The sequence below is a fragment of the Nelumbo nucifera genome, chromosome 6, assembly GCF_055504915.1.
Source record: "Nelumbo nucifera cultivar China Antique chromosome 6, China Antique-T2T, whole genome shotgun sequence".
NCBI lineage: Eukaryota > Viridiplantae > Streptophyta > Magnoliopsida > Proteales > Nelumbonaceae > Nelumbo > Nelumbo nucifera.
Window position 1 is genome coordinate 16,477,121 of NC_142654.1, and position 22,018 is coordinate 16,499,138.

Genomic DNA, 22,018 nt, shown 5'->3' on the forward strand with positions numbered 1-22,018 from the left:
ATTAATTGTGGACTGACTTAAATAACTAATAGTTGTATACGAGTACAATAGAAAGAGATGGGGACAACATCAATGGTTTCTACACTCCCCCTCAAGTTGGGAATAGATGTTTGTCATTCCCAACTTGCATAGATCTGCTTCTAACTTCTTTGAAACTGCCTTGGTGAGAAGATCGGCAAGCTACATGTTGGAGCTGATATATGGAAGACAGACTTCTTGAGATGCAACCTTTTCCCTAATAAAATGTTGATCCACTTCAATTTGCTTGGTTTTGTCATGTTGTACCGGGTTACGAGCTATATTAATAGCATCCTGATTATCATAGCACAACATTAGATGTTTTTCATAGGTAATACCCAATTCATCAAATAGTGATTTCAACCATAGTATTTCAGCCACACCATTTGCCATGGACCGATATTTAGCTTCAGCACTAGAACAAGAAACAACATTCTGTTTCTTACTCCTCCAAGAAACAATGTTACCTCCTACAAAGGCACAATATCCAGAGGTAGACCTTCTATCATCAACGCAACCGGCCCAATCTGCATCTATGTAAACTTCTATCTTCATGTGATTATTATCCTTAAATAGTACACCTCTGCCTGGACACTTCTTTAAATATGCCAATATCCTCTCAACAGCAAGTAGATGAGTAGTTCTAGGAAAGTACATATACTGACTAACAATATTGACTGCATAGCTGATGTCTGGTCATGTAAGACAAAGATAAAGTAGCTTCCCAACTAATCTTTGGAACATAGCTTTATCTTCAAGAGGCTCTCCACCTTCTACACTAATCTTGTGATTCTGTTCAATAGGTGTATCGGCTGGCTTAACACCCAACTTTCCTGTTTCTTCTAACAAATCAAGGACATACTTCCTTTGAGAAATAAAGATTCCATGCTTGGACCAAGCTACCTCAATACCCAAGAAATATCGTAGCTCTCCTAGGTCTTTTACCTCAAAATTTTGATCGAGAAATTTCTTAAGAGACTCAATTTCACAGTTACCGCTCCCTATTACTACAATGTCATCCACATATACAGGAAGTAGAGTCAAGGAAGTATCCACTTTCTTAATAAACAAAATGTGATTTGATTGAGCATGCACATAGCCAAACTTTTCAAGGGCTTGTCTGAATCTATCAAACCAAGCTCTAGGGGACTGTTTTAGTCCATACAAAGCTTTATTTAGCCGGTAAACCTTCTTACCTGTCTCTGTACTATAAAAACTAGGAGGTAACTGCATGTACACTTCTTCTTGCAAGTCTCCATTGAGAAAATCATTTTTAACATCCATTTGGAACAAGAGCCAAGAGTAACTAGCTGCAAGAGATAATAACATTCTGATAGTGGTCATTTTTGCTACTGGTGCGAAAGTCTCCAAGTAATCTATACCATAAGTCTGAGTAAATCCCTTTGCAACTAACCGGGCCTTATACCTTTCAATGGAACCATTAGCATTATGTTTCACAATAAACACCCACCTACGTCCAATCGGTTTCTTCCCTTTAGGTTGATCAACTAGCTCCCAAGAATTATTTCTCAGAAGGGCATCCATTTCTACCTTCATTGCATCCTTCCACTCAAGAATGGTCAGGGCTTCCTGTATTGTTCTGGGAATGGGAATATCAGCAATGGATGTAAGAAAGGACTTGTAAGGGGGAGACAGATGATCATAGGACAAGAATTGTGAGATATAGTGGATTGTGGATGAGGTGCAATGGCGTTTGCCTTTACAGACTGCAATGGGAAGGCCAAGGTCATTCAATGGAAGTGAGGGCTCAGAAGATGGAGAAGGCTCAACAGCAGAAGGCTCATCTGTAATGGGAGATGGAAGAGATGTAGTACCTAGATATGGATCCTCAGAAGGAATTGGAGCTAGCCTGGACTGCTGATGACCGAAATCAACCTACCTCCACCGTTTGTGATAAACTCTCAAATCCCGACATTTTTGACAACCCTCCCCATTACACCCGTTTCACTCAATGGAACAAGTAAAGGAACTTTTGATGTGTTAACCCCAACCTTACTACTCTCCCCCTGAGAAGAAACCCTAGAGTAATAAGGTACATCATCAAAGAAAGTAACATTCATGGATACAAATCTCTTTCCCGAAGTAGGTTCATAGCAGCAGTATCCCTTTTGAGTTTGTGCATAACCAAGGAAAATACATTTTGAGGCTTTAGGGTCAAATTTGGAACGGTGAGGGCCAAGAGTTTGCACAAAGCAGGTACAACCAAAGGTTTTAAGAGGGACAAAAAAATAGCTCTTTATCAATATATAAAAGAGTGAATGGAGGTTTCGTGTCAAAAACCCATGAAGGGATTCGATTGATGAGATACACAGTTGTCAGAATGGCATCTCCACAGAAATGTATAGGCACATTGGAGTTAAATATGATACTTCTAGCTACTTCCAATATGTGCCTATTCTTTCTCTCAGCCACCCCATTCTACTGAGGGGTATGAGGGAAAGTACTCTGATGGATAATCCCATAGTCAAGAAAACAAGAGGCTAGTGATGTTTTAAAGTAATCTCTCACATTACCAAATCTGAAAATTTTGATTTTTACCCCAAACTAGGTTAAAATCATCTAATGAAAGGTCTGGGTCAGGGTAGGAACCTCATCTCAAGAACACATCAAATAGACTCAAGAAAACCGGGTGTAGTCATCAACAAACAACAAGAAGTATCTGTACCCCCCCCCCAATAGCAGTGATGTGATATGGTTCCCAAACATCGGTATGCACAATGTCAAAAGGAACACTACTTCTCTTATTACTTAATGAATAGGTTGTTCTACAATGCTTTGCAAGCTCACAACTTTCACACTTTAAACTGAACATCTGGATAGATTCAAATAAACTAGAAAACAAGCTTTTCAAAGACCTAAAAGATAAATGACCCAACCGGTTATGCCAAAGCATGACTTGACCAATAGACTGAGAAACAAAAGACCCTCTAACTTCACTACCTTCCCACTATGAACTTCCTCTGAGCAAATAGAAGACAATGAACATCCAATCCCAATCACCTTCCTTGTCTCCAAGTCCTGAAAATACATCGATAAGGAAAAAAGGTTACTGAGCAATTTTGGCTTTTAGTAATGCTGCTAACTAAAAGTAAATTGGTGCTAAGTTTAGGAACATGCAGAACAGATGACAGGGAAACGACACTAGACAACTTGATGTCTCCCTTGCCAAAAATGGGAACAAGTGATCCATCAACAATAAACACCTTGTCTTTACCAAAGGATAAGTGATAGGTAGTAAATAATGAAGGCAAACCAGTCATATGATCAGATGCACCTGAGTAACCCAACAATGTTTAGTGTTATCTGGAGCTGAAGCATGATAAGCTGAGGCCGGTGTACCTGAATGAGCAAATGTTGAGGTGGGAGGAGCTGATGTTGTGATTGGCTGGGATGATGATGTTGAATTACCAACCTCCCTTTCCAACTGAGTCAAGGCAGCTCGAACAGCAACTAGAATGTCTAGTGGTGCTGCTCTTGTGCCTGATGAGGTTGCACAATCAGTAGTAACAGTTGTATTAGCATTCCCCTTTTTGTTCCCGAGTTTTGCTGGAACTAGACGAGGATGTAGTTTCCAACATGTTTCTTTGGTATGCTTAGGTTTCTTGCAATGTTCACATATTAGGTCCTTCTTGTCTTCTTTCTTCATATCTCTCTTCTTATCCCCCCCAAACTTGGGTTTAGTTGCTGCCAAGGCTGATTCAAGTGGTGAATGTTGTAACATAACTTTTCTTCTACTTTCTTCACTATGCACTAGAGTGTAAGCTTGTCATAGGGTCACACTATCTCTTGTTAGAAGCTATTGTCTCAAAATGTCATACTCAGAATTCAAACCAGCTAGAAACTCAAATACCTTATTGGTTTCAACCTTCTTTCTGTAGGTCTGTGCATCCTTCTAGCTTTCCCACACAATTGTTTCTAAGTGATCAATCTCATGCCACAAGGATTTCAAGGTGGAAAAATAAACCGAGACTAGTTTCTCTCCTTGCTTAAGGTTATTTACCTTACATATTAGCTCAAAGGCCCTAGCAACATTGAAGGTTTGGGAGCAAGTTTCTTTCATGAGATCCCAAATTTCTTTAGCTGTTTTTGCCCATAAATAATTTCGGTTGATATGTGGCTGCATGGAGTTACACAGCCATGTCATAACCAAATAGTTCTCCTGAACCCATTTGGTATATATTTGGTCCGCCTTGGCTAGTTCCTTGACATCTTTTTTTTTTTTGATCAATAACACTTTCATTAAATCATCAATAGAAGATTTACAAGAGGAAGACAAACACATTTATCTTCCAAGAGCAACAAAGAACCTCAAGAAAAGGAAAAAAAAGGAAAAAACACTAAAGTTACAACTTAGCCCAAGACAGGGAATCCCTTTCTGCCCCTTGTTTAGCTAAACCGTTAGCTAGGGAATTAGCCGATCTTTTAACCCAACATATCTTAACTTCCATCTCCCGCACCAGCCACTTGAATTTCCTCCTCTCATTGTTGTACTTCCATAAGCCATTGCTATCTTTAATCAGCCACCCTATCACCACCTCTGAATCCCCTTCAATTATGAGTTTCCTGATGTTCAACTCCTTAGCTTTCTGGGATCCTTACATAACTGCAAAGATCTCAGCTCTAAGGGAGTCACCCACTCCAATTGGGCCTGAGAACATGGCAGAAATGACCCCATTCTCATCCCTAAAAACACCCCCAATCCCCGATTGTCCCGGATTTCCCCTACTACACCCATCAAAGTTTAATTTCAAGAATCCACCAGGTGGAAGGGTCCAAGCCACACTCATTACTGACTTGGTCTGTGTGCAATTTGCAATTTCACCCCACTTCCTCAACATGTCATCCACAGTGTAATCTGTGAATAGCTCCAAAGATTTCAGCCATTGAACAGCCCTAGTTCCTTGACATCCCCCAGTAAATAACTTAGCTTTCCTCTACCCCCAATAGCCATCATGGCTGATTGGGCCCACTCTAGGTAGTTTGACCCATCAATTTTACAGTGGTAATCTGAAAACTGTTCTTAGGTATGCTACCAGCACCACCAGCCCCTAAAAGGTTTTCCCCTTGGCTCTTAAACTCCATTCTTTGTCAAGAAAAGGTTAAAGAATGCCTCTTGTATCACTGAGACTAGGTAATTACACCCAGAATTTGCTATCGGCCGAACCTAAGGTCAAGACCCTATCACTAAGACTGGGTAATTACACCCAGAATTTGCTATCAGCCGAACCTAAGATCAAGAATCTATCACTAAGACTGGGTAATCTCACCCAGAATTTGTTAACAGCTGAACCTACTTTATCCTTCTAGGTCGGCAATCCACCCAAAAAGGTAATCTTCCAATAACAACTTAGAGTGCAGGGCTGAAACTAACTGCAGCCCTAGAACTGGCGACAGTCAAGAAACTAGAATCTTGAACCTAGAACCAGTCAAAGGTCAAGAAACAAGCCAAGAACACAATCAATGGCTAAAAAAGGGGGGGATCTCTCAGCAGCACCTCTTAAAGTAACCCAAAACTTTCAATATCAAGAGGAAAAAACTTTCAGTAGAACCTTTGAAATAACCAGAAAAGGTAATCTTTTAATAGATCAATATCAAAGATTAACTTACTTCAGCAAAACTCTGGCCGCAACCTTCAAAAATAAGTCTGAACCCTAATCTTGAGGGTTCTTCCTTCTGACTTTCTGGCCGCAACCTTCAAAATCAAGTCTGAACCCTAATTTTGAGGGTTCTTCCTTCTGACTCTTCCTAATTGCTGGTCATCCTCTGATGCTTCACCAACAATCTCCAAGATTCAGCCGATGATCCCTTTTGCTGGAAATTTTCCAACCATAGGAAATTCTTATGCAGCCGGCCATGTCAGACTATCATAAGATTTCCTAGGTTGGCTCTGATACCATGTAGTCATATGAGACTACTAACAGCCCAAGCTGTGGTGTATATAATCAACAGGAAATTAAGAAGATGAGAGGAGAGAATGAGAGGAGAAAAAGAGAAGAAGAGAAGAAGAATTCGAAGGAAGGGTTTCAGAAAAGAAGAGGATGCTTAATCTGCCGCCCCTCTTTTTCTATTTATATTAATTCTGAAGTAAGGATAAGACTGCTTACATTGGCAAAAATAAAATCCTAATAAAAGACTAATAACTAATTGTGGACCGACTTAAATAACTAATAATTGTATACGAGTACAACAGAAAGAGGTGGGGACCACATGAGTGGTTTCTACAAAATCCATAGAACCTAGAACAGCAAAAAGCCCCATCAAAAAAGAGGCTTCAGTATATAAAAATACAAAAAACTTGCACACCCTCTGTTGTAAGCTTTTTATTTTTCTTTGAGAAGGTAGAGTATGTTTGTATTGATGTCAAAAGATACAAAAAAAAACCTTTGCAGAGTGAGTTTTGCAGACAAGCTTATTTACCATTAAAAGACCAACCAAACTAATTGCCCTCTACAATCAGTAGTGTGGTCAATCTTATCCACAACTCAAAACAATGAACTTAGAAAAATAAAGAGAAGAGTCTACAAATCCACTCTGGAATCTGGATCCAGTGCATTTGGACTCAAAGGAATTGTCCTTTGACTGAATGCCAAATGATGCCACATCAAAAGTGGCCCAGGTCCAATTTATCCATTAGTGGAACTATAGGCAAGTCTAAAAATTAAAAGCGGGGTTCAAAGTATCAATACAATACGTCCAACACGAGACATATTGCACCGGTTTTCAAGGGCACTGATATGTTATGTTTTAATAACTAGTTGGGTTGATATGTTTTAAATGTTAAATTCTGAGTGACTTTATCCCCTGACAATTTGTCAAAATCAAAAAGGAAAAAAAAAGAGTTTTGGTCAGTTGAACCATGAATGAAAGATTATTTAAAAAAAGGTCATTTATTTCAAAATACTAAGAGGCCCCAGATCCCTCACCTTCTTCTCTTGAAACAGTGACTCATACCCTTGTTGTCTTTTGTTTATTGACCTGCAACAGTGATTATTGCAAAGAGAAGAGAATGGATGGGTGGAAAGTGTGTTCTCAGCAGACCCTAAAGTAACTTTTATATTAAGGGGATAATGTTACATAAAAAGACAGATGTGCCCCTGATTAGTGAAGGCACACTTAATCACAAACAAAAAGAATCAAACCAGGCCCAACACAGCAATATAACTAATAACATAAAGAGGAAAAAAAAGCCAATAGAATTAATCATGCCAAACTTGCCAAGCAACTTTAGTGCAGTCCTCACTGAAGAAAGACTTACATGGGTGCAGTCCCCATGCAAGTCTCCATTCCGAGAACCACCTATTGCTAATGTTGTTCATAATCATTGCAATAAAATATCTTCTTAAAAGGCAATAAAAGTTATAAAACCATTATTTTTTATGTGAGAAATAAGAATTTCAACCCTAACATAGACTTGTTTGGGCTTCCCTCGAGGGGCGTGGTACAAAGGCGACTCATAGAATCAAGAATGCAATATGTTTTGCATCACATTAACTACATGAAGCAATGCAATTAAGGAAAAAAGAGATTGTGGGTTTTACATGCTTGAAAATGCTTTATATGTTTGCTTTTATTTTTAAATTTTCATTTGAATACACTTTACATGTTATGTTTATGTATTTTAATTTTAGATAATAGGTTTTTAAATCATTTATTTTAAATTTTTAGTTTATATTTTTTATTAACATTATGTTTAATATTTTTTTGAATTTTTTGCTATTTTTAATTTGTGGCATTTTTTTGAATTTTCTGATTTTTTTATTTTTTAGCTTTTTTTTTGTAAATTTGCACCTTTCTTAAAAAGGCGCACGCACAAATTGGCCCTTCCACTTTTTTTGCGCCTTGCGCTTTTAAAACACTATACTAAGGGTAATAGAACCCAAATGGTGTTGAGCTTTGCAACTAGCGCAAATGTCTCCTTGTAATCAATGCCTCCTTTCTGTGTAAACCCTTTTGCCACCAGCCTGGTTTTATATCTTTCTATTGAACCATTCGCCTTATGTTTCATAGTGAACACCCACTTACACCCCACAATGCTCATTTGCTCTGGTAGATCCACTAATTCAAAGCCTTGGCTTTCACCAAAGCCCCAATTTCTTCATTCATCACCTCTCTCCATTTAGGATTAGTTATAGCTTCAAAGTACCTTGTGGGAACATGGACTAAAGAAAGAGCAAATATTATAAAATATCATAATTGTTTGTGGTACTTCGACATGACTTTTTAACAACTAAATCTAAATACATCTGAAATAGCAATCTATGAAGCTGATAAAGTATCAGTAGCCATCTATAGAAACAAGGGGTGAAGGGCCCCAAACATCACAATGGACCGAACCAAAAGAAGCATGAATTTCATTATTTGAAATTAGATAAATGTTTCTACATTGCTTCGACATCTGATAAACTTCACAAACTAAACTCTAACTCGAAATACATAGAAACAACTTAGGAAACAATTCTTTTATCAAAGAAAATGACATATGACCTAGCCTAGCATGCCACAAATGCAACCTAGCTATTGACTCCTTATGATCCCAACCACTGAAAGTAGATGAATGCAAGGCTGAATTAATGTCTTCATCAAAGTAGTAAAGGCCTCCAACCTCATGAGTCATGACCACTCCATTGATCAAAAAAAAAAAAACTCATGACCACTCCCAATCATACTCCTCATAAATCTGTCCTAGAAAACACAATACGGAAAAGGTTATGTTGCAGCTCAAATTCTTAGTAAGCTTAGAAATAGATGATAAGTTCAAAACAAAGCTAGGAACATGAAGAAAGCTGTGCAAGATAGAATTATCAAGTTTAGAAGCTTTCCCCAATTGTTTTTAGAAGACATTTCCCCTGAGACTGATGACATTGTTTCCCTCTGCCCACTCACCTACTGCTGTTGTCACACCAGAATCAGATTGTACCCTACTGGAACCCAAGGCAAAGCAAAGAATACATTCACGGCAACAAGCACTCAGTTGCAACACACTCCTCAGCCCACCTGCACCTTCCTAATACTTTAGAAAACCCTTCTACTGCAGTCAGCAACACCAGAAACTTTTCTCCAGGCTTAATCTAGGACTCTCTACTCAGTCCTCCTAAATCTTTTCTAAACAGACCTCTCTAGTAGTCAAATGGCTACTGACTGTTAATAAGGTCTAGTAGCGCATGCACCACACAGAAAACTTCCTCTTTGATCCCTACACCCAAAGGGAAACCCTAGATACAGATCCTTTTGTGGACAACAATCAGATCTAGGGCTTCTTAACAAGTAACCAGAAGAAACAAAAAATGATAGAGGAGGAAGAAAAAAGGTTGGAACAAGTAGCGATCAGGTCATTAATGCTCCAATACCATGTTTGTTGACCTGTAACAGTGGTTAGAGCAAAAAGAAGAGTTAAGGGGATAAAGAACAGAGTGGAGGTGGTCTGGATACCACCAATTGAAGGTTTTGTTAAACTGAATTTTGATGGGAGTAGCAGAGGTAATCCAGGCCCTTCTGGAATTGGAGGGGTGATGAGAGATGGAGAGGGTAAACTTATAGCACTTTTTTCTGGCCCTGCGGGTATGGGTGACTCTCTCAAAGCAGAACTGCTTCCTACAATTCAAGGAGTGCAGATAGTGAGTCAAACTTGACAAATATGGTGATAAAAGGGGACTCGAAAGTGGTAGTAGAATGGCTAAAGAATCCCGAGTCTATAATTTGGTGCCACAAGAGTGAAATAAAAAAATTTACATGGCTAACCAGGAATATGAATTGAAGGATACAATGGGTGAGGAAATCAGAAAATGGGATGGCGGATGCTTTGGCTAAGCAAGGGGTGAACAGGTCTATTTTATTCAGGGCACAATTGTAATGTGTTTTCTTTTTGTATGAAAAGTAGCAACTCGTGTCTCTCTAAGGGATGATTGTAAAGATATTACATAAAGTCTATTAATAAAGTTCAAATTATTCATCAAAAAAATATCACATAAAAAGACGGATATGCTCCTGATTAGTAAAGGCACACTTAAATCACAAATAAAAAGAACTAAGCCCGGCCCAATAGCTTCAGGCCCAACACAGTAATATAAATAATAACATAAAAAGAAAAAAAGCCCATAGAATTAATCACCCATTACAACATCTTTCTTTTGTGGCATGAACTTTGACAAAATTACAGGAACAACAAATGGTGAAGATGAGTCAATTCCGTTGCTCTTGAACTAGAGACTGAAAACAGCAGCCACAGGAATGTCAAAAATAGAAAACAGCAAAACTCAAAGACCTTCTTTTGATGTCTTCACTGATGTCAATTATGTTTCAACTTTCGACCTTGTGGTTTTGTGATTTACTTCAGTTAATCTGGACAGACACTATATGGACCAGAGGGTGGGTCTTGGCACAACAGTTGGGTTGCTCCATTGTGACCTAGGTGACCAGGGTTCAAATCTTGGAAACAGCGTCTCTGTATGTGCAGGGGTAAGGTTGCATACATCTGTCCCTCCCCAGACCCCACATTGGCAGGAGCCTTGTGCACTTGGGCTGCCCTTTTAATCTGGACAGACACTATATTGCAAATTGACAGTGTCTTAAATTAAAAAGATATAATCATTTCAATTTTCAAGATAAGATGGCAATGGTTCTGAGGCCTCCTTGAATTTCAAAAAAGAATGACCATTTTTTTTGAATAATTTATACTTAATCTTGTTCAGGTTGCAGGTAGATTGGCTCTAAGCCACTTTTAACAAAGCAACATTTGGTGTGAACTTGAAGGAAAATTCTCTGATGTCCAAATGTACTGGATCTGGAGTTCTACAAGTCTGACTATAGTATGTATTACTGTTTGAATGATATTATTGTGTATGTAGACTAAAACATGATTGATAGTTTAGTTCAACAAGACAAAGCATGTGAAAGTATTGTGGAATATTTGGAAATATTAATACCCAAAAATTTTGAAAATTTTACAAGGAAAAAGTAAGAAATGTTTTCTAGAGCTCATCTTAATCACTAGTGTGGAACAAGTAATCAGTGATAGACACCCACTATTTTACAGTGGAACATATGCACTAGAGAGGGAGCATGTTTGGGGGAAGGGGGGAAGGAGTCCATACATTCCATTTAAATTTTACAATTTGAGCAATGTCTTTTCCTTTCTAGTTTCTTTTTTTTCATTTTCATCAAAGCAAATCAAGAATATTTCACAATTTTGAGGTCTATAAACCTAATTATGTTTCAATCAGTTTCACTGCCTTTCGCCAACTCATAAGTCATAAATTAGATCATGTACACATCCAAAAAGATAAGAAGACACTTGTGTGCTCAACCACATACACATACAAAAGGATAAGCCTTTATCAAGAAAGACAGAAGAAAAGGATTGATCAGAAGATGCATCTTATTACCAACAGCCGCAGTAGCACTCCAGTGGTACAAAATAGAAGCCGTGTTTGTGTTGAGCGTTTTGATTCCAAACGGATCTGATAACCCACTGTTTCACCAAGAGCCTCCCCCCTTTCAGAAGAAATCCGAGCTGAAACAGATATAGCAGATATACGACGAGGTTGAGTGCATATTATGTTGCAATCTGCACCACGAAGAGATGATATTTCCTCCTCCAGAATAAATTGGGGAAGCTGTGTTGTTTTTCCACAACCTGTCTCTCCCGAAACTACTAGTACCTGCTTTGTCAAATAAAACTACTGAGAATGGTAATACCCAGTGGCACTACTATCAGACCTACAAGAAGTGCAATTTGCAAATCAACTGGGTGTAGTGCAGCTTATTATTGAAGGGAATTCCAAGGTGGTGGTGGCAGGATGATTGAAGAACCCTGAGGATACTATGTGGTGCTACAGGAATGAAGTCAAAAAAATTTAAGTGGCTGACAAGGATTACACAATGGGTGGGGAGATCAGCAAATGCTTTGGCTGATGGTTTAGCTAAGCAAGGGGCAAATAGGGAAGTGTCTTTTTGGGCTCAGCTGTAATGCTTGTTTTTCTCTCTCTAGTTTCCTTGTAATCAGTTGAGAGAGGCTGCAACTCGTGCCTCACCAAGGGCTGTTGTATGAGTTCAAAGTTCTCTATTATCTCTTGAAGTAATAAAATTTTTAATTATTCATCAAAAAAATAAGTGCAGCAAAGGCCAAGGAATATGCAACAAGTTCAATGATTATCTAATCATGGAAAAAATATAACACAAACTCTTAGTGAAACAAGTTAACTGATTAATTAATCATGGAAAAATACAATACAAACTCTCAGACAAATAAAAAATGCAAAGTACACAAATAAAACAGCAAAAGTATTTCACATTCTTACATACCTTATAGACTATAGTGAATTCCTGCGTAAAGGTTCATGTGGACAAGGTGCTTTCTTCTTATTCCTCAGTAGAGGGGATTGGTTTTGATTCTTTTTTTTATCAGCAGAATAGGAATTTTATTAATAAAAGATTAGGAATTACAAGGTCTGGGTGTGATTTCCACCCCAAATCAACAAAGATTACAGATTTTCCTAAAACATTTGCCTTCTCACGGCCCCTTGTTTGGCCAGAGAATGCCATTCCATTTACTGTTCTTCTTACCCACTTAAAGGAAGCATTTAGTTCTCTTGTTAGGCTTACAACCTCCCTGAATTTATGCTTGGTTTTGATTCTTTTTTTATCAAAACATTTGTTGACACTTGAAGGATGGGGATATGGGACAGCTGAGCAGTCAAATATTTTATCAACCATCTCAATGGACAAATGAGGGACAGCTTCCCTCACAAATAGATATGGCACCAACAGTCTCATCCAAGGTAGCTTTTATGGTTTGGTTAGCCACACTGGGGAATCGTGTCATGAAAGACAAGCTAATTGTAAGGCTCTTTTGAGTGATGCTGGTATACCCCTCATGTTTGGGGAATGCAAACCTTCATTACATTGGAAACTTGTGGCAAGTTTCTGGGATGTGAATGGCGAAAGACTTCAGAACCAAATTCACCTGGCAAGGTATTAGCTGACATTGATTATGTTGTGATGGCTCTGCCATCGATGACTGCTTTCCACCAGAGATTTTTATGAAGATGATCGATTGAGAGAGAAGATCAATGTTCTACAATGTGGATGAGAAATGACGGGGTTTCAATTCTGATTTGATATTTTTTTTATCAATAACAGAAATTCTATTAAAGAAAGAAATATAGATTGCAATGGAAACAAGGGGAGAGATAAAAGCTCTTATCCAGAGTATCTGCAAAGGAATTTGCTGATTTGATGTTTTGATCAGCCAGAATGCTATGGTAGAGAGGTAGGGCTTTGCAGCCAATTGTGGAGGTGAGTTGGAAAAACCTAAGGATGAAGAAGAGGATGAGCCGGAAGAAAGCAGGGGAAGTTCTGGAACTTTGATAAGGGACAGGTTTAATAAGGGGACATGTGTGTGATTGAGCTGGAGACGGGAAGTTGAACCATCCAGAGGGATTTAAAAACAGAGGAAAATATGAATTTCTTAGGAAGGTTAAAAGGAGTGGGGTCCATCACCAAAGACATGGCTCAAATAAGTTATTAGGGTCAATAGAAAAAAGAAAGATTTTACGTATAAGAAGAGGATTAAATGAAAAGAAACATTGAGGGTTTGTTTTTGAGAAGACCTCAGAAACCCAGTGTTTTAAAACCTGGCCAGAAGTTTAAACTGCTATTTCCTCTGAGTCAACAAGTCACTATCCAACCATCCAGGCCAGTGGGTCAACCCATAATGTCATCATTATAAAAAATTCAAACAATATATAAAACTAATGCAAAGAATCAGCAACTTGTTAGGGTCAAACAGATTAACAGTCAACCATCTGGGTCAACAGGTCGTTGATCAAGCCAACAATTTTTTGTAATATTTTTTGAAAGGTAAAATTTCATTGTATAAATGGGAGGGAGAGGACTCCTCCAAAATATATCTACAAAAAAGGAGGACTAAGAAACTGAGCCCAGGTGTATATAATATACGCACTAGCTGGAAGAAGCTACAATCATCTGATATAATCTGATGCTGTTGATTACAAAAATTAGCAAGTCTGAAGTTATGGAACTCCTCAAGGGTCTTGGACTAAAAAAAAAATTATATCTCCCCATGTGTCTAAGAAGCCTCTCCTTAAAAATGTAAACACCTTTAAAAGTCCTGTTATTTCTTTCCTGCCAGTATCCCCCAACAGCCTGTAAAAGGAATCATCTTCCATAGCAGATTTCCTCTTTTTTTATCAATAACTAAACAACTTCATTAAAATCTAAAGGAAGAAGATACAATACAATAGGAAAAGGGAGAGAGAAACTCTCTTAGCTCTCCCAAAGAAAAAGCAAATCACAACAAATCCCAAAATAAATTATCTCTTCCCACCTCCTTTTTATCAGCAAGACTCTTCCCACCCTTTGTTTAGCCAATACATCAGCAAAAGAGTTAGCGTCTCTTTAAACCCACTGAAATCTAACTTCCACTCCAAGTGACACCCACTTGAATTTCCTTTCTTTCATTAACATAATTCCACCAACTTACATCCTCCTTTTGCAACCAGCTTATCACTAACTTTGAGTCACCCTCAATAATCAATTTCCGAACATTCAATTCCATGGCCCTTATAAAACCTTCCATTACAGCCAAGATTTCAGCCCTCAATGAGTTACCAACACACCAATTGGACGAGAAAAAAGGCAAGAATTCTTCCTTCATCATTCCTTAAAACCCCTCCAATGCCTGAAGGACCGGGATTTCCTTCACTACTACCATCAAAATTTAGCTTAATGAACAATCAGCCAGTGGGGACCAAGACCACCTTATAACAGCAGCATGAGGAGATGAGTTTGCCACCTCTACTTCATACGCAGGTCATTAGTAGAGATATCCAATGCTTTTAAAGGGGCAATTCGTGCCAGAGGCGCAAGGCGCAAGTGAGGCACACGCCTTTTTGAAGCAAGGCGCAAAAATACAAAAAGAAAAAAGCTAAAAATAAAAATGTCAGAAAATTCAAAAAAATACAAAAAAAATCAAAAAACATTAAACATAATTTAATAAAAAATATAAACTTAAATTTTAAAATAAATGTTTTAAAAACCTATTATCTAAAATTAAAATACATAAGCATAACATGTAAAGTGTATTCAAATGAAAATTTAAAAATAAGATCAAACATATAAAGCATTTTCAAGTATGTAAAACCCACAATCTTTTTTTTTCCTCAATTGCATTACTTCAAATAGTTAATGTGATGTAAAACATATTGCATTCCTTATTCTACAAGACACCTTTGTACCACGCCCCTCGAGGCAAGCCCAAACAAGTTCATGTTAGGGTCTTAAATTCCTAATTCTCACATAAAAGATAATGATTTTATAACTTTAATTGCCTTTTAAAAAAGATATTTTATTAGAATTGTTTCGACTGGTGCTACAGTAGTCCGAACCAGGAAGAGAAGAAGAAGAAGAAGAAGAAGAGAAGAAGAAGAAGGGTCTGTCGAAATCTAATGGATTACTCATACAAACGACCCCCTTAATCTATATTAGACTCTAATAATCTTTACAAAGACAAAAATGCCCTTACTTAAGAGTGGGGCAGAGTGACTCTAATAACACTACCACATAAGCAAGCTACTTAACAAACATAAGAAGACTAAACTACCCCTATTCGGCACACTTTAACACTCCCCCTCAAGCTGGAGAATATATGTCATAAAATCCCAGCTTGTTACATAGATAGTTCACTTTCCCTGAGCTTAGAGCTTTTGTAAACAAATCTGCCCACTGGTCATTCGAGCCCACATGTTCTGTATTTATCTCTCCAGTAAGAACCTTCTCTCTCACAAAGTGGCAATCAACCTCTATGTGCTTTGTTCTCTCATGAAAGACAGGATTGGATGAGATATGGAGTGCAGCTTGGTTGTCACAGTACAATCTCAAAGGTTTATCCATGTGAAACCCAATTTCTTGTAGGAGATTCCTCAACCACACTAATTCACAGGTAGTGTGAGCCATGGCCCTATATTCGGCTTCAGCACTGCTTCTGGCCACAACCGTCTGCTTTTTACTCTTCCATGTCACAAGATTTCCTCCAAGAAATGTGTAATAGCATGTAGTAGATCTTTTGTCATTCACTGAGCCTGCCCAATTTGCATCTGTATACCCAACTACTTCAAGTTTTCCCCTTGGTTTATACAATAGCCCACGGCCTGGAGCTCCTTTCAGATCCCTCACAATTCTAAGGATTGCATCCCAGTGAGGTATACGAGGGTTCTGCATGAATTGGCTCACCACACTGACTGCAAAGGAGATGTCGGGTCTCGTGATAGTCAAATAGTTCAGCTTTCCCACTAGTCGTCTATACCTTCCAGGGTCTTCAAATACTTCTCCTGTATCACTACTCAACTTAACATTTGGTTCCATAGGGGTCTCAGCCGGTTTTGCACCTAACAGTCCGGTTTCTTCCAATAGATCAAGGACATATTTCCTTTGGCACAGATTTACACCTTGTTTTGACCTGGAAACTTCTATTCCCAAGAAATACTTTAATGTTCCAAGGTCTTTTGTTTGAAAATGATTTTGCAGAAATACCTTCAGTTTGCCAATCCCCAATTTATCACTACCAGTGATGACAATATCATCCACATAGACCACTAATAAAATCTTCCCAACTTCTGAGTCATAGCTGAACACTGAGTGATCAACCTGGCATTGCTTCATTCCAAAACTCTTCACCACTTCACTGAACTTCCCAAATCAAGCACGTGGAGATTGCTTCAACCCATAAATTGCCTTCTTCGGTTTGCACACTTTACCAACCTCCCCCTGAGCAACAAACCCAGGTGGTTGCTCCATATATACCTCCTCCACCAGATCACCATGGAGGAAGGCATTCTTTATGTCAAGTTGAAAGAGAGGCCAATCATACATAACTGCCAAGGAAATTAAGACACGAACAGAACCAATTTTAGCCACCGGAGAGAATGTCTCCATGTAGTCCACTCCATACAACTGTGAGTAACCTTTAGCAACAAGTCTGGCCTTCAGACGCTCCACACTACCATCTGGCAAGTATTTCACAGTATACACCCATTTACAGCCCACAGCATGCTTACCAGGTGGGAGAGTAGTAAGTTCCCACATTTGAGTATGTTGAATAGCAGAAAGTTCTTCCTCCATTGCCCGCCGCCATCCAGGTGAACTAAGAGCTTCTTGAACATTGTTAGGTATGGAAATAGAGGACAAAAGTGAAACAAACTGGCGATGTGAGGTAGAAAGACGAGATAATGAAACAAAATTGGAAATGGGATGGAGGGTAGAACTGCGTTTACCTTTCCGTAAGGCAATGGGTAGGTCAAGGTCTAAAGATTCAGCAATAGGAGCCATGAGAGGATCCGCAGATGAGGTAGAAGCCGGAGGAGGGGCCGGTGTCGTTCGACGTGTATACACTTGTCGGATCGGTGGTCGTTCAGTGGTGACCTGCACTGGATGAGGTGATGAGTCTACTCCAACAACAACCTCTGGAACTGGATCACTGACAGGAAGAGGAAGAGGAGGTAAGGGTGAAGACAAGGGTGCTTCATGACTGGAGAAGAAGGGTACAGACTCAAAAAAAGTGACATCAGGGCATACATAGCACTTTCGGGTAATGGGATTATAACACTTGTACCCTTTTTGAGTCTGAGAGTAGCTAAGGAAGACACATTTAATTGAGCGTGCATCTACCTTGTCTATTCCATGACTCAGATTGTGGACAAAGCACACACAACCAAAGACACGAGGAGTTAATGGAAACGGAGATAAAGTGGGAAACAAGATAGAGAAGGGGGACCGACCATGAAGAATAAAAGAGGGCATCCGATTAATGAGAAAACATGCAGTGAGTACAGCATCACTCCAAAACCGTTTAGAACATTCATGTGGTGAAGCATAGACCGAGCAGTTTCAAGAAGCTGACGATTCTTCCGTTCAGCCACCCCATTTTGTTGAGGGGTGAAAGCACATGAGGTCTGATGAATAATTCCATGTTGTTCTAAATACTGTTGAAATGAAGTAAGAAAGTATTCACGACCATTATCTGAACGGAGAACTTTGATTGGAACACCAAATTGTGTGCGTATTTCAGCATGGAATTTTTGAAAAATGGAAAATAATTCACTTCTTTCTTTCATTAAGTAAATCCATGCCATTCTTGAAAAATCATCAATAAATGAGACAAAATACTTGTACCCATTATAACTCTATTTTGATAGGACCCCAAACATCTGAATGAACCAAAGAAAAAGGACTCAACATACGACTCTCAACTCTTGGACTGAAGGACACACGACGGTGTTTACCAAACTGACATGATTCGCATTGTAAAACTGACAACTGACTCAATGACGGAACCAACATCTTGAGAACCTTGAGAGATGGATGTCCCAGTCGGCAATGCCATTGTAGAGGAGTAAGGGAAGTCTGAAGTGCAATTGAAGATCCACCACCGTCAAGGTAATACAATCCACCAGCTTCATGCCCCCCACCAATCTTCTTCCCCGTCTTGAGATCCTGAAAAACACAAGTGGAAGGAAAGAAGGTAACAGAGCAATTAAGAGCTTTGGTTATTTTACTAACAGACATAAGATTGAATGGAAACTTAGGTACATATAAAACAGATGATAAGGGGACAGAAGCCATGTCAACATTACCAACACCACAGATGGGAGCTGAGGACCCATTGGCAAGTGTAACAGTTTGTGATGTGGAGGTTTCAGAAAGAGAAGAGAACACACCTGGAGTCCCGGTCATATGATCTGAGGCTCCAGAGTCAATAATCCAAGAAGGAGTTTTAGATAACATGCAAGCTATACCTGATTGGGCAAGTGTGGCAGTGGTATGCTGTGAAGTAGTTTGAAGGAACCGTTCATACTCATAACGCGGTACACTCACCATCTCCCTCCCAGAAGTAGATGTAGATGTGAGAGGAGTTCGGTCTGCCAGTTTACTGTCACTGATATCAACCTCGCCTGCTACAGCATGATTAGCCCATTTAGAGGGAGGGCCATGTAGGTCATAACAGAAATTCACTGTGTGTCCTTCCCTACCACAATGAGTACACTTCCTTGTAGAGTTATTTTTTCCTCTGCCACGGCCTCCCCCTAAGTCACGGCCACCCCGACCAATCATGGAATTGCCACGGCCTCCTCTGGGAGCATGACCTCCCCCTCTTGTACTATGTCCACCTCCTCTAACTGTCACAAGTGCTGATCTATCAGACTGTGTGGGGTTCTCAGTCTGTCCCAAAGAAATTCTACGAAGCCTTGAGAATACTTCCTCAAGTGTAGGAAGAGTAGAGCCCCCCAACATTTGGGCTCTAACTGGTTCATATTCCGACTTCAACCCCACTAAAAATCTTGTAACATCTAGTTGTTCCCTTTGTTGTTGCTGAACTTTAATATCTGGAGTGAGGGGATGATAAGCATTGAGTTCATTCCTTGTATTCTTCATGCAGGCATAGTACTCTTCTAGTGTTTTGGTTCCTTGTTGTAAATCAAAGTACTCCTGATAAAGCTGATATACTCTTGTGTTATCTTGTCCAGAATATAGCTTCTTAGCATGCTCCCATAAATCCTTAGTCGTATCAAGGAACATGAAGTTGGCACTAATTTTGGACTCCATACTATTCCACAGCCAAGTCATGATTTGAGCATCTTCTTGTTCCCAATCATCAAACCTTGAAGAGTCAACCGGTGGCTTCTCATCTCTTACATGCTTTACTTTCTTCTTTGCCTTGAGAAAAACTTCCACTGATTGGAACATAGTTCTCCCCATTCAGCTTAATTGAAGTCATTTGTACCCCTAGGTAGTCGGGGGAAATTACCACACTAGGTTTCTGATCATTGTACCCATCTCCTATTGCTGCCATTGTACTCTTTCACAGTTGCCTCTAACCTTACTTCTCAGCTACAAGCTGATTGATGTTGTTCACAGTTTGATACTTCAGCACCTATTGCAGCCCCTAAACACAACAGTGGGAGCACACACTTGTTCTTATTCACACTACTGCTGACTTCACACACCTACGACCCACATAAGCATCAATTTACCACTCACTAATCACAGGTAGGCCCTCTTACAACCACTCAATAAAAAAAATTGTGCATCACAAGCACCATAACACAGTCAAATCTGCTACACCCAGTTCAGACTTGTTTAACACACTTAAGAGGGCATTACACAACTACAAAGAGCTCGGCAAGACACTGCATTCCACCTTACACCACTCGGCCACTTACAGCAGCCCTAACACCACTCAACAACTCACAGCAGCCCTATACCATTCGGCTACTGCACACACAGCCCTTTCTAGGGCAACAATGAACCTAGTTCTCTAGGTTCCAATCAATACTAACAGTTTCTTGTAGGGTTTCTACCCAGAAATATCAGTAACACTAGAAGAAGAGATAACCGACCTTCCTTTGAGAATATCAACCAACCATTCACTGTTGAAGTCACTTTCCTTGCTGAAGAAGGTTATGCGTAGCAGAGAGAGACGAGTTGTGATGTTTCTGACCTAGGGCGAACCAGTTCTCTCCATTGATTGACCAGAAACAAAGGAGAAGAGTCACAACACTGCTGAGGTGCTTTACCAACTGAAGTAGGTCACGAGCATGGCTCTGATACCATGTTTCGACTGGTGCTACAATAGTCCGAACCAGGAAGAGAAGAAGAAGAAGAAGAAGAAGAAGAAGAAGAAGAAGAAGAAGAAGAAGAGAAGAAGAAGAAGAAGGGTCTGTCGAAATCTGATGGATTACTCATACAGTCGACCCCCTTAATCTATATTAGACTCTAATAATCTTTACAAAGACAAAAATGCCCTTACTTAAGTGTGGGGCAGAGTGACTCTAATAACACTACCACATAAGCAAGCTACTTAACAAACATAAGAAGACACCCCTATTCGGCACACTTTAACAAGAATGAATGAATGAACAACATTAGCAAATAGGGGGTAGACCCTAACATGGACTTGTTTGGGCTTGCCTCAATGGACATGGTTAGGGGTCCGGGGGCAAAAACCCTAGCCCCGTGTAAAATTTTAAAAAGGTGCATGCCTGGGCTAAGGCACAAGCACTAGGCGTGCACCTTTTGAAAGGGTTGCGCCTAGGACTTAGGCGAGCCGCATACCCTAAAATGTGCCTTGCCTGTACACCTAGGCATGCCTTTTAAATCACTGGAGATATCCTCAAACAAAATCAAGGATTTTGTCCGATGTACTACCCTGATAGGGTTTTTTTTGATAGATATAAGTTCATTAAAATTTCATTAGAAGCAAAAGGATAAATGACTGTTACAAGCATCCCAATAGGAGGCGTGAGGTGCGGCCTCACTCTTTAGAGAAAAAGCAACACAAAATTACAAATGGGCCCAATACAATTGATCCCTAGTTAACCGTTGCTTAGCTAGAAAGCTAGCGAATATTTTTTTATCAGCCCCTGATAGTAATAATTTCAATTAAGGCTTCTCTACTTCTCTCCTCTAAAAAGACTCAAATTTCTTTCTTCCCAAATTGTCCAACACACCATAGCTCTTGTGCACCTCCATAAGAATCTTCCGTGTTTCTTTGGCCAACTGAAAAAGTAGAAGCAAACAAACTCTGTACATTTGGTGGAGGGTCCACCTACACCCAAACAAAGAGAAAAACCAATCCCATATAAAAGAATCGAAGAGGCAAGAGATTAATAAGTGGTAATGGTAACAAGACTCACCATTAGATTTACACAGCACCAATGAGCACAAATTAGGTCTTTTTCTCTGAAGTAAATAGCAGGTGTTAATATTTTCCAGAAAAGCTTCCTTGGAAAAACCTCCAATCCTAGGAGGAATTGGTTAACTCCAAACCTCCTTAACAATAAAAGGCATACCCTGCCTATCATGATGTTGACTTGAAAAAAAGGGAGGCACAAGAAAAGGGGCTAGGAAAAGAAAGAGCCCAAATCCAATTGTCCCCTTTTGAGGGATCAAGAAAAATCCTTTCTAT

At 39.4% G+C, this 22,018-nt stretch overlaps 1 protein-coding gene across 3 annotated transcripts in view; it reads right to left on the reverse strand.

Moving 5' to 3' along the window:
* The window catches only part of LOC104590367 (RNA helicase family protein), a 74,733-nt gene that overhangs the window by 28,503 nt on the left and 24,212 nt on the right, over positions 1-22,018 (reverse strand). For all 3 annotated transcript variants that reach the window (XR_016077451.1, XM_010249006.3, XM_010249015.2), the window contains one exon: positions 11,421-11,696. Coding sequence is in view for 2 of the 3 variants with exons in the window: in XM_010249006.3 (XP_010247308.2) it covers positions 11,421-11,696 (276 nt within the window). In the remaining variant the exon portion in view is untranslated. The remainder of the gene's footprint in view (positions 1-11,420; positions 11,697-22,018) is intronic.